Genomic DNA, 17,488 nt, shown 5'->3' on the forward strand with positions numbered 1-17,488 from the left:
GAGCTGGGCAAAGACTGAGACAAGCTTCATTCATATATTAAATGTCTTGCTGCCTCCATGCCTCCAGCCCCAGGATGGGATAGAGGACAGGTCTCCAAACTACGGCCTGTGGTCACATCCAAACCAACACTATGTTTTGGTTAGTCTCCTGAGGAAGGGGCATTATAATTATGCATGGCCCCCCACGCTCCTTCTTTTCCCTCCACTTCTGCCCACACATTATCAACTTCCTGATGGATTAAGTGACTGCTCGGTTGGGTCACTCTTGCTGAGAGCCCAGCTGCAAGACAAGGCAGGGACAGGCAAGCAGGAAGCAGCCCTGGAGCTGCAAATACTATTCTCCTATTGGGAAAAATATGTACAAAGTGTATATTTTATTTGATGTAACTTACCTGGAGCACTGGTTATCTATAACAGCAAGACAGAGTGATGTGGCCCTGGCAGCTGAAAGTTTGGGGACCTCGGGGCAGAGGATCAGAAAACCCATCTTTGCTTAGGAATTAATTGGTTTCAAGAACTTCAGTTTGTCCCTTCTCTACATGAAGGAGGCAGTGACAAATTTTGCTGTCTTTGACCAAAATCCCTTGAAAGCAGAGGCTTTGAATATCCGAAGGCGGGGGTGGGGGGGATTGCTACCTGTCTGAGGGACCATCTGCCTCCTGTCGGGAAGATAAACTATTGTCTTGCTTATGGCAGGGAGCTCTCTTTTATTTTGACTGTTTACTCGTCTCAATGGAGCAATGCCCAGTGCAAGAGGGTCTGTCCTAGTGTTGCCAAGCAACTATGGTATGTCATACTTTCAACATAGACCCTTCCCAGTAATATATAGCAGAGTGTCTCTGCCAACTTTCAAATGCTGAATATTAAAAGAAACAAATACACATCTAGCAGAACAGGTTAACCACTTTTAAAAGGAAGGCATGGGAAATTTCATCAAGTGCCTAGTGTTGGCAAGATTGTCTTTCCTAGGAGATTTGGTTAGAGTAATGAATAAACCTGTCTTGGTTCTAAAATTCAAGTGTCTCAGTTTCTTGCTCCAGCTGCTGGATCTTCAGCAACCTCACCAGTTCCTGCAGTCTCTCTCACACACCCCTCTATCTCAGGACTTCATAAGCAGAGGCCTGCAAATAGACCCTTGTCTGGTCAATCTGTGATAAGAGCAGATTCAAGGTAACAGATGACCCCACCTTGCCTAATTCCGTCTGTTGCTCAAAGCTGTTCGTGTGCCTCTTATTTTCCCCTCCTTGAAGAAGGAAGAAACAACATGGAGTGCTGCTCCTTGTGTTAAATAAGGTCAAGTTCTGAAGATCGTCACTATTTCTTCCAGCCTGAGAACTACAGCTGTAGTAAAAGAGGGGAAACATGGAGGCTAGCAGCCAACTGAGCACCCTGCTGTATTTCCAGGCTAGGAAATATGGTGGATACCTGGCTACTGTTTCTCCCTCTCTGTTACACTAGCAGAGGTGACAACCCCCTAAGGCAGGGGGTTGGACTAGATGACCTATTAGGCCGATTCTATGAACAAAGAGGATAGCAACTTCACAACTGCACTGCCAAATATTCTACATCTATTTTTTTTTCACCATGCAGAGGGAGGAAGAGGCTCTCACTAGAGTGTGCAGCAGGGTGCATGGAGGGCTGCTAACCTGAAGAGAGTGCCATTTGGATTCCTACAGCATTCCATGGAAGGAACAAGGATGACAGGGTGGTGGAGGCGTTGCTCTAAACAATGACTAGGGGGAAGGACTAGTCAAAAACAAATGAGACAGTAAATAGGTGACAATTCTCTCCAATATTATATTCAAGAGCGCATAATCAAGATGGAGAGAATAAGCACTGCTCAGGAGGAAGAGTTTGCAAATTCTGGCATACTGTCACAGCCTGTCCTAGTTATATGCAGACTGGAATAAATAATAATCAGAACCAGGTTATGACCAAATCATACTTTGCAGGACCTAACACAGTGTTTCCCAAACTGTAGGCTGCAACCTGATGTGTGGTGGGTTGTGACGCAATGCTCATATCTGCCCCCAAAAGCCTCATTTGGAGTCCCTGGAGGCTGCTTCTGGGTCATGTTAGCCTGCAACCCACTCCCTTGGCCTCGTGGGGCGCAGTATGCCTGTCAGATGTGACAGGAAGTTGTAGAAGCAAACAGGAAGTAAATCCGAAGTAGCTTCCACAAACCAGAAGTAGCTTTCAACTCACATATCTCAGCTCCAAAAATACCTATGTCCTGTTCAGAAGAAAGGGCGAGCCCTCTTTCTGGTGGTCAGAGTTCAACACTATCTTCCAGTAGGAGAGGGTACTGTCCTTTAGTCACCTCAAGAAGACAGATTCCAGGAAGATGATCAAAGTTGTTCTTTACCCTCCTTAACTAGGAAGCATTTGGTGAGGTCCAGTCAAAATAAGGAAGGGAAGGAGACATTGGGTCATAGGCTTCAGGGCTTATGTTGAATATATACAAATGCACCGAGTATGGAAAATAAACAGAATGACCTTGAATTTCTAGCAAGTGAAGGTAAATTTGATGTGATAGGAATAACCGAAACCTGGTGGGATGACTCTCATAATTAGAATGCACAAATGTAAGGCTATCAAATTGTTCAGAGAGAGACCCACAAGATGAACTTTTCTAGGATTGACCAATTCTAGGATTCCTGCCTACCTACCCTCATTCTCTTATCTTGAGGGATATGCTGCAAAGCCTTGCTATAGGCTTCACTTGGCTGCTGATTGATTGTGCTAGTTTTTGTTGTTGTTAAAAAAACACATAAAAACACAAAACACCGCCTTTTTGGTATTAAAATATCTGAATAAAAACACAAAACAACAGTTAGAAATAATACTGCAGCTGCTGACACTGTATCACCTACCTAGTACATTATTAAGAGATTATAATTTATAATTATAATTTGTTACAATGTGCCCTAGGAATAAAAACAGTTAACATTACAATTTGTTATTTTAATCAAGAAAATTTGGAAAAAGTCTCACTCCGAGAGACACACTCCTAGTTATCATACCGCACACAGTATTGGACTGTGGGAATGACCTGCACATCTGTGACAACAAACCACTCCTCTGAGTCACCCAATAGTTGGACAGGTTGGTTCAACCTGTCAGAGAGAAGGCAGTTGTTACTGACTTGTTTATACAAAAAAATCTGGAAGTACTTAAGCCATTTCTGCCCAACGTTGTGCATACATAACAGGGACCAAATGTGTACACCTGTAGGCTGGGGAAAAATGGGTTAATGTAATAAAATTGTGCACTGTTTTACAGCCCACAATCCATGCATCTCCCACTGGTCTATTCATTGGTTCCCCAGTGCAGGTCAACATAAAACTGTCATATATCTCATAGCATAGATATTCAGTATTTACTTTATCTCACAGCGCAGATATTCAGTATTTCCTTTATGTGAAACAAAAAGCCTCCCTTGGAGTACTTCAGAGGTGACAGTCTTTGTTGCTTACACCTTTGAACCCAATTCCTAGCATTTTAAAGTCAGAGGTGAACAAATCCTGAGATCAGTGCTGAATTTCCTGCTTTAATTTGGCTTCTCTCCAGACACTGTTTCTCTTTGCTTCCCAAGTAGTATAGTTATTCTGATGCTCTGGCAGGCATGGGGGCTGACTGCTGCTTGCTTCCAGTAAAAAACTGTGATCTAGTTTGTCATTTTGGAGAATGGTTGTTTGTCACCAAAGCAGGGAAGATAATCCAGAAAGTAGTAATGAGGAATAAAAAGGCTGTCTACTCAGAAAGTCCAAAGCTTTTGAATGCATTCGGAAAACCAGTCTGCTGAAGTTTGGCCCCGTTTCTTAAGACACAAAAAAACTCAGTTGTCTACATTAGAAAGTTGTCTACATGTTGTCTACATGGTATGACAATGAATTTTATATCTCGAAGTAGCTAGTGTTCACTGTTCCTTTGGTTTCAGGGCAGATTTAATGGGGGGAGGGTGGAATGATAGAAAAGGCAGACAATCAACACTTACGTAAGCTGGCAAGTGACACTCCTTTACAGAAAGTTGTAATTTAATCTCATTTAAATGCAGACTCTTTTGAGCGTTCTTCAGCAATCTTTAGTGGTGCTCTAGCCAGCTGGAGCAGATGGTTAATGGTATGGCTAATCAACAGTATCACTTTGAACTTGACAACATCCTCCATCACAAAAGCCTCCATGTGCCTCAAAAGTCCCATCATATTAAGTCTCAGTGTTAGGAAAAGTACAAAGTCCCCCTACTCCAGCTGGAGGAACAAAGTCATGAAGATTATAAGGGATTTTTTCCATGATTGTGCACAGAGAGGACCAAAAATAGAACCAGCGCGCATCTTCCAAACACTAGTACACGAATCACTACCCTTCTGAATTAGAATTAAAAACAGAAATAAAATAATACTCTGATAAGGAATTTTTAGTTGACATTTAAATATTATTGCATTTAGTTGGGTTTTCCTGCCCTATCCGAAGTCTTGCAGCAGGTTTCCAAAATAATGTCTAAATGGTTTAACCTAAAACTAAAAAGCTGTTGTTTGAAAGCTGTCAAGGATGTGGTTAACTTCTAAGGTCCTCAATGATAAAGGAGACTCCAAAAAACCTTCTACAGATTACTTATTTTGAAGATCTTTCCTGGTTATGATATTCATCTAGGACAGGGGTGCTCAATAGGTGGATCGCGATCTACCGGTAGATCGCGAGGCAAAATGAGTAGATTGCGGAGTGCCGACCCCCCCTTCAGGTGCCTCTGGGAGGAAATGCCGGGAGTAAGGCCCATTGTACTCAATGGGGCTTACTCCCAGGTAAGTGTGGCTAGGATTGCAGCTCACAGCCTAATCCTAGGCATGTCTACTCAGGAGTAAGTCCTGTTATACTCAGTGGGGCTCAAGGTACACCAACATACATTGTACACATAAATGTTATATGTTATGATGGCGTGAACATTGTAAAAAAAACTCTGGTAGATCTCTGGGCCTTGCTGGGTTTCAAAGTAGCTCTCGAGCCAAAAAAGTGTGAGCACCCTTGATCTAGGAGGTAGGAGGTCCTAGGACCCTTAACTCCTCTGACCAATGGCCATCATTCTGTGTATATCTTCATATGGACTTGGATGATAATCTTCCTACTGATACAGAACATCTTGGATTAAAACTCTGATAACCAACTTTATTTTGCTATGAGAAGCACACATTCCAAGCTGGATGAATCAGATGCCAACCACCAGAATGCTCTTATAGATTCTTACAGAGATCTAAAACTATGCCATGTTCCAGAACTTTAGACCTGGTCTGGAACAGTAAAGAGTACTTAGTATGCCAGGGCCCCCAGCATCCCCACCAGTGCCCCTTCTGAAACCAGGATCAATAAGTGACATTTGCTCCAAGTATCAGAAACATGAACCCTCAGTCCCTTTAGCAGCAATAAGATCATTAACCACTAGCCCTGCCTAGCTTCCCTTGTGTAGAGGGTGCTTCCCAATTATTTCTTCTTTAGCTTCAGAGGTGGCACTGACATGCTGCCTTATAATGCATGGCTCCTGGTGCTATAGCACCAATGCAGCTAATAAAATGCAGTTATTGCAGAAGTTCAGTAATAAAGGCAGCAAGTGTACAACTATGTGGAGAATGTAATTTGTATATTGCATAATTATAGTTATAACCTGCCTTTCAACAAAACATTTCTGTTTTATTCAGGGTGGATTAACACTGCAATAACATTAGACTAGAACACTGATCCCAGGAAGCAATAGAATCCTCTGACGCCTTAAGTGTTTGGTCCACTGACAGATAATAGTCTGGAAAATATATCATGCAGCTCCACTTAATTTTACATCTAGTTATTAATTTGCACTCAAAAATCAGATTTTGTTTCCTATTTCTGTGCCACCCTGTTTGCCACCCCGCTACCAAAACCCAACACTTGCATTGTGAACTACTTTTTGCAGAAAAGTGGCATAGAAATACTCTTCAAAAATAATAACTTTAAATCCTTAAATCTTTTAAAATAAGTGACTTTTTCAAGTTCTTCCTGTAATTATTTTTAGGACTCAGCACAAACTTGTGACACAGGTCCCTGAATCTTCAAGGGCACTGGAAAAGTGTGTCCCTCTACCTCTGCCACCCCATACTTGGGACCCATTTGTTTTAATAGCTGTTGGTTAGAAATAATTAAGAAGCTATTAATCTTAACACACTTAATTAATCAAACACCCAGTGTTCAAAAAGCAGCTAAAAATTGTCCAAACTGTATTTGCATCTTCCCATGTCTGACAGGAAGTTGGATTTCTCAGTTGCTCTGTATTGTGTGCTGTTACCAAGACTTTGCACATGGAAAGTAAAGGTACATTCTCTTCTTCAGGATGCAAGTCTTCAAAAAGTAGCTAATATACCATGACTGATTATTAAAACAGAACTGTGAAATTACACAACACTTGAATTGTAATTACTCTTCGCTTTCAACCCTGAACAGAATACTGCATTTTTCAGCTGTTTTGGACAATAACCATTTCTGTGTTCATTCTCTGTTATGGTCATCTGCATGCCACAAACTGATTCATACAGTAAGGGTTAACACTCAAAAACATCTTGCCACATAGGTAGGTTCCCTATGGCATGTGCTCCAAGGTGACTTATTGTATGAAACAAGCCTTTCCAATTTGATGTTAAAGTTTTTAGCCTACATTCTACATGAGATGATGCCCTTAATCCCTTCAGTAAGGGTACAAAGTGGTTATCTTCTCACTTAGTTCAGCACCTCACATCACATCTTCACTTCGGGAAAACTGACAAATATTTTACAATGTCATTATTTGCAATAATCAAATTCAATTAATTTTAATTTAGATAATTAAAATGACTAATTTGCTTTGACTACTTCACACAGAAATATGTAATCCAGGAATTCCCTTTCCTGATTATACACAAAATTTCATGTTTGCTGCTAGTTTAAATAGGAGAAGTAGCACTTGCAAATAATTTCTCAAACTGCTAAGCTAAGTTCTGTGCTTTATGCTTGAGTGAGCTGACCTGCATCTAATGACTCAGAAAGGTCAGGGGCTAAAAATCTTATGTGCTGCTCAGAATAGCCACCATTTGCCCATGTAATTAAAACTGAACTAAATGAGAAACTACTTACTTTTATGAAATGGTCTGAAACCAGGGACAAAAAAAACCTCTCTAGAAGATAAAATGCTAAACTGCCTCTGGTATATAGCAAACCAATCCCATCTTTGAGATGGCTGCACTGTCCATTCTACCCTGCTCCAGTGACATTTGTTTTATTGCAACCAATACATTAATTTAATGGAAGCCACTAAAAAGCACTAAAGCAATTGCTCTGAGGCTTAACTCTGCGTTGCCTTTCTCTCTCTGTCTCCTTTCGTTAAATAGGGATATTTCTTGGATATAATTAATGTTGTCATATGCGTGCTCTAAAGCTGTCAAAAGATATTACGAAACTCTAGTATGCTACTCAAACTGTAAACTAGCACAGTGTGTATTAAAAATAATAAAACTACTACTTCAGCAAGTTAACATCAACAAGAAGAATGGAACCTTTAGAAAATGGGTTACAATTCTAAGGCATCTGTTGCATTTTTTAAAAAATGTGACTGTTACAAATTTCTGATAGTATCTTGGGGTGTGTGGGTGTCTGTAAAGTCTCAGTTGTACATTAATGCTTACAGCCATCTCAGGTGTTACTTCTTGTACTCAAACGCTGGTTTCCAAGTACCAACTGCACATGCATAATTATGAATGCAACTTTTAGTAAGATTTTCACTAAAAAGGCTCAAGTATTCTCTTTCCTGATTAAAGATCAATGAGAACCACTTAAAACCACCATACCAATTTCTTTATTTGTGGACGGTGACTGTGAACATGCTGAGATGTACAGAGAACAGAACAGAACATTTTGCATCATGTTATGGTAGTGATGGTATGCTAGGCTGACATAAGTTTCACAACGGACTCTCAAATTTGTTTTTGTAAAATAAAAATATTTTTGAAATCTGTGGAGGATCTATCAAGGAGAGTGACTAGCAAACTCACTCATACTTCCAGTGGATCAACTTAATTACTCTGCTACAACTGCATACGGTATAAAAGAAAATACATATGAAGCAAAAAGAGAGCAGATATTGAAGGGCAAATGCATGGGTAAGTAATTAGGGATCATATGTAGTATCAGCAAAGTTTAAATTTGGACACATCACAAACGGTATGCGAGCTAAATCACAATGATTGGTTGCAAGGGTTTTGTGTAACTGCTTGTGGAGTTTGAAGTGACCATAACAAACATTCTAGTCTTGTAGCTGAAGTGAGACCTTTTACCAGCTTACAAATCTACCACTATGCAAATCTTCTTCTTTGACTACTTCACACAGAAATATGTAATCCAGGAATTCCCTTTCCTGATTATACACAAAATTTCATGCAAACTTCTTGCAAATCTACCACTATGCACACAATAGTAGCAACTGGGAAGGAGTAATAATGCTCTGAGACAAAGAAAAGATCTGACACCACATGGATAATCACAGTCACTTGATTTTGTTATGAATTAAACACTGGATTTCAATTATATTTTAACTAGGGCTGTGTATCCTGTAAAAGGGTTTCAGTGTTTGTGGCACAGTGTAGCCAAAAATCCTGATGTCTTATTGAACTAATGTATTTAACAAAGTTTCCAAACTATTAAGGGTCTCTATAACAGTAGTTCCCAAACTTTTTAACACTGGGACCCACTTTTTAACATGGCACTATTGGAACCCACCTAGATTTACCAGACTTTAAAAAAGGAGATTTAGAAAGAAATAATATTTTATTTATGTATTTATTTATAATAACCAGAAAAAAAGATCTTCAAGCATTTATCTCCCTATATTTACACATGACTGCAAATTGCAGGAGCTGAGCTCTTTGCAGGGTAACCAGCAGCTATAGTATCTGATTTTTGAACAGCCTCAGGGCTAGAGGCAATTGGTTATCTGATCTTACCATCACCCTTTGGGGACCCACTGTTCCATACTATTTAGTCAAGATGTTATTTCAAAACCACTGAAAAGTTTATTTTATTTCATTGACTCATCAACTAATTTGTTAGAACAATTAAGAAATGTTTAGTCAATAACCCCAAAACAGAGCTGAATACAGTGGTGCCTTGGCATCTGCAGGGATTCTGGGAACAGAACCCCCACGAATGCCAAAACCCGCATATAATCAAATCTGTGAAACTCAGCACCTTTAACCCACCAGAGGTGAAAGGAGCTGTGCTCCAGTCACCTCCAGAGGGTGTTCCAAGGCCTCTAGAGGCTACATGCGGCTTCCCAGGGCCTCAGAAGGCCTTAAAAAGGCCTAAAACTTCACTTCTGGTTTTACCCAAAAACAGACGTGACCTCCTCTTAGAAGAACTTCTGAGGCCTGTGGAGGGCATGTGCAACCTCTGCAGGCCTCAGAAACCCTCTAGAGGCAACCAGAGTGCAGCTCTGGTCACTTTTGGAGGGTCCAGGTCAGGCTGACCCTGTGGGTTCGGTACCCGGGGATAGTCAAACCCATAGGTCCTGAATCTGCGGTTAAAGATAACCAAGTGCACTATTATCCAGGATAATTCCATAGCACTCACTGCAAAAGGAGGCTTAAGGGCCTCTTAGGATGGGCATCTAGGCTAGAGCTGAGCCAAAATGGGGTTGGGGGCTACTTTTTTTCAAAATCTTTTAGTAGCTAAAAAAAGAGCAGGTCCCCCATTTGCTATTTTTGAGGTGCGGGGGCTGTGGAATTGGGATTAAAGTATTCGTCCATTGTCTGAGGATGGTTGCAACGCATTAATGCAGCATGACAAGATAAAAATCAATTGCCTCACTCCTCTCCCTTTGTTCTGTCACCTACTCACACTGAGGCAATGTGTTTGGCATCATTTTGTACTCATTTTGTACATTTTGAAAGTGATGAAGTTACATCACTTTCACCATGTGATTCAAGATTGGCTGGAATCACTATTCTAAAGTAGATGACCCAGATTCTTCTTGTTCTTTTTTTTTTTTTTTTTTTAATGATGCCAATAGCAGTCAGGAGGTACAAAGAAAAGTTAAGTGCCTGGAAGGGGGGGGTTGACTATGCATGTTTCCCTTAGAAAATTGAAATGGGCAAACATTCTAGTCTTGACACTTCTATTTGAGGATATTCCAGGGACCTCAACTCTTCCTCATTGCCTTCGCTCTCATTTAACATTCCTGCCACTTCATGATAATGCTTCTCTTTGAGAGAAGAAATCAAACCACTTTCCTTCTTCCTAATAATCTCTTCTCAAACTGTTCCATGCATCAGAGCTGATTTCATTACCTGCTGCCTGCTGCTGCTGGAGGTTTTATTTAAAGAACAGGCTTATGGTGAAGAAAGGATTCTGCATGACCTCTCTGAACTGCTGGAGGATGAACGCTCCACTGCACTGACAAGGAGAAGCTCCTTCCCTGCCTCCAACTAGCAGACTAAGCCAAGTATGGCTGGGAAGCCTCCTACATGCAAGCACTCATTTTCAATTACTATATGTACTAAAAAGGATTTTCATTTTCTTTTCTTTTTTAACCACATTCTGATATTACCAACGTTGAACAGATGCATAGGAATCTGTTAAGTACAACATAATAGTGGGTACAGCAACTCCCGGGGTGGAAATAGAGTAAATTAAACATTTTAATCTTGACAGTATGCTTTCTGCAGAGCAACTGTGCTAGGGAAAGCCACCAAGAACAGGAATGCTTCAAAGTTCACCCATACTTGCAAGTCCTATGGTTGAAAGAAAAAGGATGGACTTTCTGATTATCTACCACCATGCTTCAAAACTCCCAAACATCAATCCTGTGCAGGTGTTTTAGTGAGCTGGGCAAGGAGGGCACTCTTTTCCTTTCTGAAGTTATTTATCTTCTGGAAGACCCATTCAGTTGCGTCGCTAGGAGGGTGCGGGGTGTGTGGACCACACTGGGTGACGCGCATGGGGGGGTGAAGCACACTGGGGGGTGAAACGCTAAAATCGTGGTGGTTAGGAGTAATACCATCATGTTATATACCGTTGGATGCAGAATTATGAGAGGAACGCAATGCAAAAAACCAGAGTGAAATATCTACTTTCTATCAAAAGTTATGGCCAAAAAACTGGAGAATAAAAACTGCATGGATCCCTATGGAAAGTGAGCTGTATCACGCGTTTACTCGTGAGTAGGCAAACGTGCCTTAGACCGTTGGAAAGGGCAGGCTGAGAGGAATCCAACGACACTAGAATAGTCCTGATCCAAAGAATGCAGCCCCCAAAAACATCTGAGAAGGAAGTCCCTCCCTCCAAGCAGATGAATGTATTGAGCCCTATGGAAAGCAAAACTAACCATCACGGTTGAGTTTACTCGCGAGTTAGCAAACATGCCTTGGCTGGTGTGGAAGATCAGGTGAAGGAGAATGCAAAGCTACCAGAATGGTCCTGATCCTATGCACCTGGAGCTAAACTAGTGCTCCGGAAGGCAGCCTCCCCCCCCCCCCAACTAAAAAGGATCAAGATAGAGGCTGCAGCTGATAAGGTTAACATTTTTGAGACTTACAAAACCAGGTGGATCCTGACAGTGATCTGGTTTAAACATAAGTTCTTAAAATGAACTGGGCACTGGGTAGGGCTGAAAACCTTACTGGTTTTGGGGGCGGGTGTTGTTATTGCAGGCAGGCTACAGAGGAAATTCACTTGGTGGAACAGGACTGGCTTCTGCTTACTCAATTATTTGTTTTACTTTAATTATTTATGCTTATTTATTTTAATTTGCCTGATGATGTCACTTCCACCATGACATCACTTCTGGTGGATCTTGGACAGACTGCCATTCTAAAAAGTGGGTCCCAGTGCCAAAAGTTTGATAACTACTGCAATAAGGTGTTAGTAATTTGACACCCTTGGGGGGTGTGTGACACCACTAGTCACCAAAATCACTAAAATCATAATTTGGAAGAATAATACCAGCATGTTATATATCAGTCAATGTGTAATTTCACGCAGAATGTGTTCTATCTTTGTTCTATCAAAAGGTACAGCCAAAAAACCAGTGGGGGCAGAGCGATGGTACATCACCACGCACACCACCTGGGGTATTGCCCCGCCCACTCCATGGGGGGTGACGCACTGGCATCCCGCACTGGGTGACGCAAACCCTAGTGGACCCATTTACATATTTCCGAATCTCTGACAGGGCAGGAAGCAAGAAGTTAAATCTAGCCCAATTTTTCTCCCTATGAAAAATATTCCCTTTTAGAACAGCATTCAAAATAACTGTGGCTTAGTGAATTCCTGAGAAGTCCAGTCAACTACTACATGTGTTCTAATGAGCTCACAGTTCCTCAGATAAAGCTACATCCAACACATTTCATTAATTAGGAAATGTATCTACTGCAAAGATCTTATTTCATATTTCTTTGGTTGTCAATTATCAAGAGAACACATTTGCAGATGCGAAACACCTTTTCCCTGCTGCACACTCTTGACAATTTGAGGGAGTTTCTGAATAACTGTTTCTGTTCTTAGGACACATTGTTGCCCTGTAGCCGCATTCTGACCCAGTGGCATCACCAGGGTTCGCATCACCCGGGTGCGGGAAGCCAGGACGTCACCCCCATGCAGTGGGCAGTACAATACCCCAGGTGGTGGGCGTGGTGATCTACCATTGCCCCGCCCCCACCGGGTTTTGGCTGTACCTTTTGATAGAATAAAGATATTTCAACGCAGTTTGTTTCATTGCATCCTGCATGAAATTACGCATTGACTGATATATAACATGATGGTATTATTTTTACAAACTGTGATTTTAGTGATTTTGGTCACTAGTGGTGTCACCTCCCCCCAGAGTGTCAACTTACCAACACCTTATTGTAGCAGTTCTCAAACATTTAGCACTGGGACCCACTTTTTAGAATGATGATCTGTCCAGGACCCACTGCAAGTGATGTTATGGCCGGAAGTGACATCATAAAGCAAATTAAAATAAATAGTCATAAATAATGAAATTAAAGTAAAACGAATAACTAAATAAAGGGAAGCCAGCCCTGTTCCACCAAGTGAATTTTCTCTGTAGTCTGCCTTCAATAACACCCCCCCCAAAAAAAAGAATCAGTAAGATTTTCAGCCCTACGCAGTACCCAGCTCAATTTCTTATATTTCAAGCATATCAATATGAGGACCCAACTGGCTTTACAAGTCTGAGAGCCCAATCCTATGCCTGTCTACTCAGAAGTAAGTCCCATTATAGTCAGTGGGGCTTACTCCCAGGAAAGTATGGATAGGATTGCAGCCTAAAACAGAAAAAAATTCACCTTACCTGTTAAGCCTCTCATTCTTTTTGTGGGGGGGGGGGCTGCTTTCTGGAGCATTTGTTGAACTCCAGCTTCATCAAATCAGGACCATTCTGGTGGTCTCACATTTCCCTTTGCCTGACCTGCCCAGGAGCTAAGGCACATTTGCTTACTTGTGAATAAATGCAACCATGTGGCTTAGTTTCGCTTTCCATAGGGCTCAATACATTCGCCAGCTTGGAGGGAGGGACCTCCTTCCTAGGTGTTTTTGGGGGGCTACATTCACTGGATCAGGACCATTCTGGTGTTGTTGGATTCCTCTGTCTGCCCTTTCCGAAGGACTAAGGCAAGTTCGCCTATGCGCAATACGGCTCAGTTTCACTTTCCATTGGGCTCCATGCATTTTTTATTTTCTGTTTTTTTTGCCAATAACATTTGATAGCAAGGAGATATTTTACTCTGGTTTTTTAAAATTGCATTCTGCTGGAAATTCCACATCCAACAGTATATAACATGATGGTATTACTCCTAACCACCATGATTTTAGCGTTTCACCCCCCCAGTGTGCGTCACCCTCCCAGTGTGTGTCACCTGGTGCAACCCGCACCACCCGCACCCTCCTAGCAACGCCACTGATCTGACCACATAGCAGTGTAAATTCCATTTATTGCTCAGCGTTCTGACTGTTCAACTTATCCTTAGTTGGGGATACAGAAAGCTTCTGATGCAAACAGTTGGAAGAGAACAGGTTAAATTTTCTGGCTGCAATGTACTATAAGATATATCCCCAAGGGAGAAAAATGTGCAACTCACCTGCTCTTCTGAGAGTTGTGAGATGTGATTCACAGCAGCATAAGACTCTATCTTTGGATTGAAGTGGTTGATGATAGCTCTGAAACAAAGAGAGGAATTTTACACCATGTACAAAGCTGAAGAGAGACTCACACAGTGTTCCCCAGTCATCAATGTTGCATGGAAGTCTTTATTCCTCTGTATAGCATACGTGTGCTACAAGATTATCCTATAAAACCCCAAGTAAACAGATCAAAAGATTCATTTTTATACATATTGACAGCTCTACATGGAAAAACAGAAAACAATTTGATAATTTGAATGACCAGAAGCCTACATTCCTATTAAAGCAGAATTCAGATACAAGTTGCAGAAGTTTCTGAAAAGTTGTATCGGTTCAGGCCTGCGTGCATTAACTATGCTTCCAGCTTGCTGGGATTGCAAAGGCTAAGTGATCCCAAACAGGTTATAACTGAATCATTACAATGTCAGCACTGGTTCTTGCACTGGTTTACAAACTGTCCAAGATACTATCATGTGGAAGCATAATTTCTTGAGGACTTATCATTCATACTACCAGACCTTCTGTTTCACGTACCAGAGTAATATGTACCAGACCAAGTAACAGAGCAACTTAAATCATGTCTCTTCCATCTAAAACTTCCATCAGCCAGGACAGACAAAGTACACAGCACCTAAGATCACAAGAAACTTTTCAAGTGTCTTGGTCAGCATCCTCAGGTGATATTAAGTGAAAAAAAGCCAAACAAAACCAAACAATTTTGACAAGAATGGGCAAAGGATGCTTCTGCTCAAATGTGTCTTCCAAGCTAAAGAGCAGATAACCAACTTTATCCACAATGTGCTCAACAAATACATCGTAGCAGATTTGACTGATAATATGGGAGAACTTAAAGATACTAACAATATCAAATGTCAAGTAATTTTCACAGACTTCTCTAGTACTATGTTGGGTTCCAATGTGGAGGAATTATGGTTTCAAATCTGGTGATAAAAAATAAAACCTAACGAGTTCCTATGTGAGAAAAAAGTGCCTATTTTTGGTCATGACCTGTTTAATGACATCACTTCTTGCCTAATGACATAACTTCAGGCCCTCAGAAGCATCATGAACGCTATGTGGCCCTCCGTACGAAATGAGTTTATAAATCAAACATAGCCTGGTCTAGCCATATTCTCACACATGCCCATCACCACATAATTTGCTTCATGCTTAATTAAACCTAGTAGAGCTTCTTTGAGGCTTAAAACAGAAATACTCTGTTTATATAACCTCTCATGAAAAACCCACAGAAAGCGCCTAATGGGCTGAATGAAATGTCATCACAATTTAAACCCAACTGTAACTGCTACTACAAAAGCCTGCAACAAATTTGCCTCCCCATGCCTTTTCTCACAGCCTGCATTATCATCCCTCCAAACTTCTTACACACTCAGAAGTGAGAATCTTTTCTATACTTCAGAGGCGGTAGAATATTAAGTAACAGCTGCTCACCTAACAATGAAAAAGTGGCTCTTGGCCACTATTCTTCATGAGAGAAATGAAAAGAAAAATTGGAGTTACTATAAGTTATTGGTTGTGGTGGCTGCATCCATTACTTCAGGATGGTTCTTGAACTGCTTCAATGGTCCAACTGCTTCAATGAGGACTTCAAATTTTCTTTTTCAGTTGGTGGGGAAAGACCATTATACTTAAGTTGCCTAAGCATGGTATTAGGTTGCAGACCTGCAAAAGTCTTCTTGTTCAAGAAAAACACCTCTGCCCTTTTTGCAGGAGAATAATGAGCAGCTTCATCTCAAAGTAAACTGCTCTCTCATACCATCTGAAAAAATATCTCTGATGAATTTCACTTGCTTATGCCAGCATCATAATGCAGCAATACCGTATTTCTGGGACACAAGAATAATTAGTTTAGGGCTTAGCACTTATAAAAGTTATTGATTTGCTACAAGCTTCATTCAGTGTGACCTTTTATTTCTGCCATGCGAAAATAAGGAACAGCAGTGTTTGATATTCATAAGGAGATGGTGTATGGTTGTCAGATATGACTGAAGCTATTCCTAGAGATTTTTCCTTCCAACATATATTAAGACTGCTCTCCTAAACAGCAAGGGCATAAGCCCCACTGAACATAATGAGCCTTGCTTTTGAGTAAATATGTCTATGTCATATTTTTCCCAAAGCTAAGTTACCATATATGTTCAAGTGCATGTACCTATGTTAACTCTGACACACACACACACACACACACACACACACACACACACCCCAATCATGTGCAGCCCACGTTGTTATGGGTAATGGTATTCACAAAGGGTGAGAGACACAGATCACCATTCTTCTCTTACCATGGAATAAGAGAAGATTAACTTGTGATGAATTACCAGTCCCAGAATTCACAGACTGGCACCAGAATTACCATAGAGTCAATCTGATTCTGGCACTATTGAGGAGATGCTATAAACACAGGGGTTCCCAAACTTTATAGCATGGCAACCCACCTCATCCTCTGTGTGGGTTGCAATGCTCCTGGTAGTGCTGGAGGCCTTTCCTGGCCCAGAGATCCGTTCCACAGGACTCTGCAGGCCTCAGAAGCATCCATAAGCCACTTCTGGTTTTTAGAAACAAAGAGAAAGTGGCTTCTGAAAACAGGTAATGACTTACAGAGGCTTCTGAGGGTAATTCTGTGACCTGCAGGAGAAATCTTGGTAAGTAATGGGGCTTCTGGAATGGCTCCTGTTTGGAGCCAAAAAAGCATTAGGGTGGGCAGGACAGCCTAGATCATAACCCACTATGTTTGGGCTTGTGACCAAAACTTTGGGAAGTGCTGCTATAGTATCTTAATGAAGGGGGAGAGGAAAATTGGAGGGGTGAGAAGAGAAACATTAGTGTCTTGATTGATGTACCCAGAGCCAATAATTTTATTATATATTTTATATAATATATGAAAATTCTCTCTTTCTTCCCCCCCCCCCCCAAATGGACACCCAGGTTCTCTTGAGCAAGTTGACTGGTTGGATTCTTGGCTAACATACGAAATACAATAATAATCCATGGCTAATTTGTGAAAATCTGATTACCTGCCCAGAGCAGAGGCCTGGATTATGAACATTTTGCTGTGGAGCAATTTGCCTCAAGCAAGCATGTCAAGTTGGAGACATCTTTTTTAACCATGATCAGACAAGGTTCATAGATCAGATATTCAAGCCAATTGTGACCAGACTGCTCCAATGTGACTTCATTGCTTCAATTTCTCAAAAAGAATCAATGAAGGAAAAAGGAGCAATAAAGCACAAACTACCTTGAATAGCCTTGTTGACATCTGATACTAGGTCCTGTTGGCTCTCACTTTAGCAATGTG

The 17,488-nt window shown here is 41.1% G+C and overlaps 1 protein-coding gene across 1 annotated transcript in view; it reads right to left on the reverse strand.

Annotated features, from left to right (window-relative positions):
• ARMH3 (armadillo like helical domain containing 3) overlaps positions 1–17,488 on the reverse strand; it is a 170,761-nt gene that overhangs the window by 22,157 nt on the left and 131,116 nt on the right. Inside the window, exon 24 of the mRNA XM_066620197.1 lies at positions 14,127–14,205. Coding sequence (XP_066476294.1) covers positions 14,127–14,205 — 79 coding nt within the window. The remainder of the gene's footprint in view (positions 1–14,126; positions 14,206–17,488) is intronic.

Source organism: Tiliqua scincoides, chromosome 3, assembly GCF_035046505.1.
Source record: "Tiliqua scincoides isolate rTilSci1 chromosome 3, rTilSci1.hap2, whole genome shotgun sequence".
Classification (NCBI taxonomy): Eukaryota; Metazoa; Chordata; class Lepidosauria; order Squamata; family Scincidae; genus Tiliqua; species Tiliqua scincoides.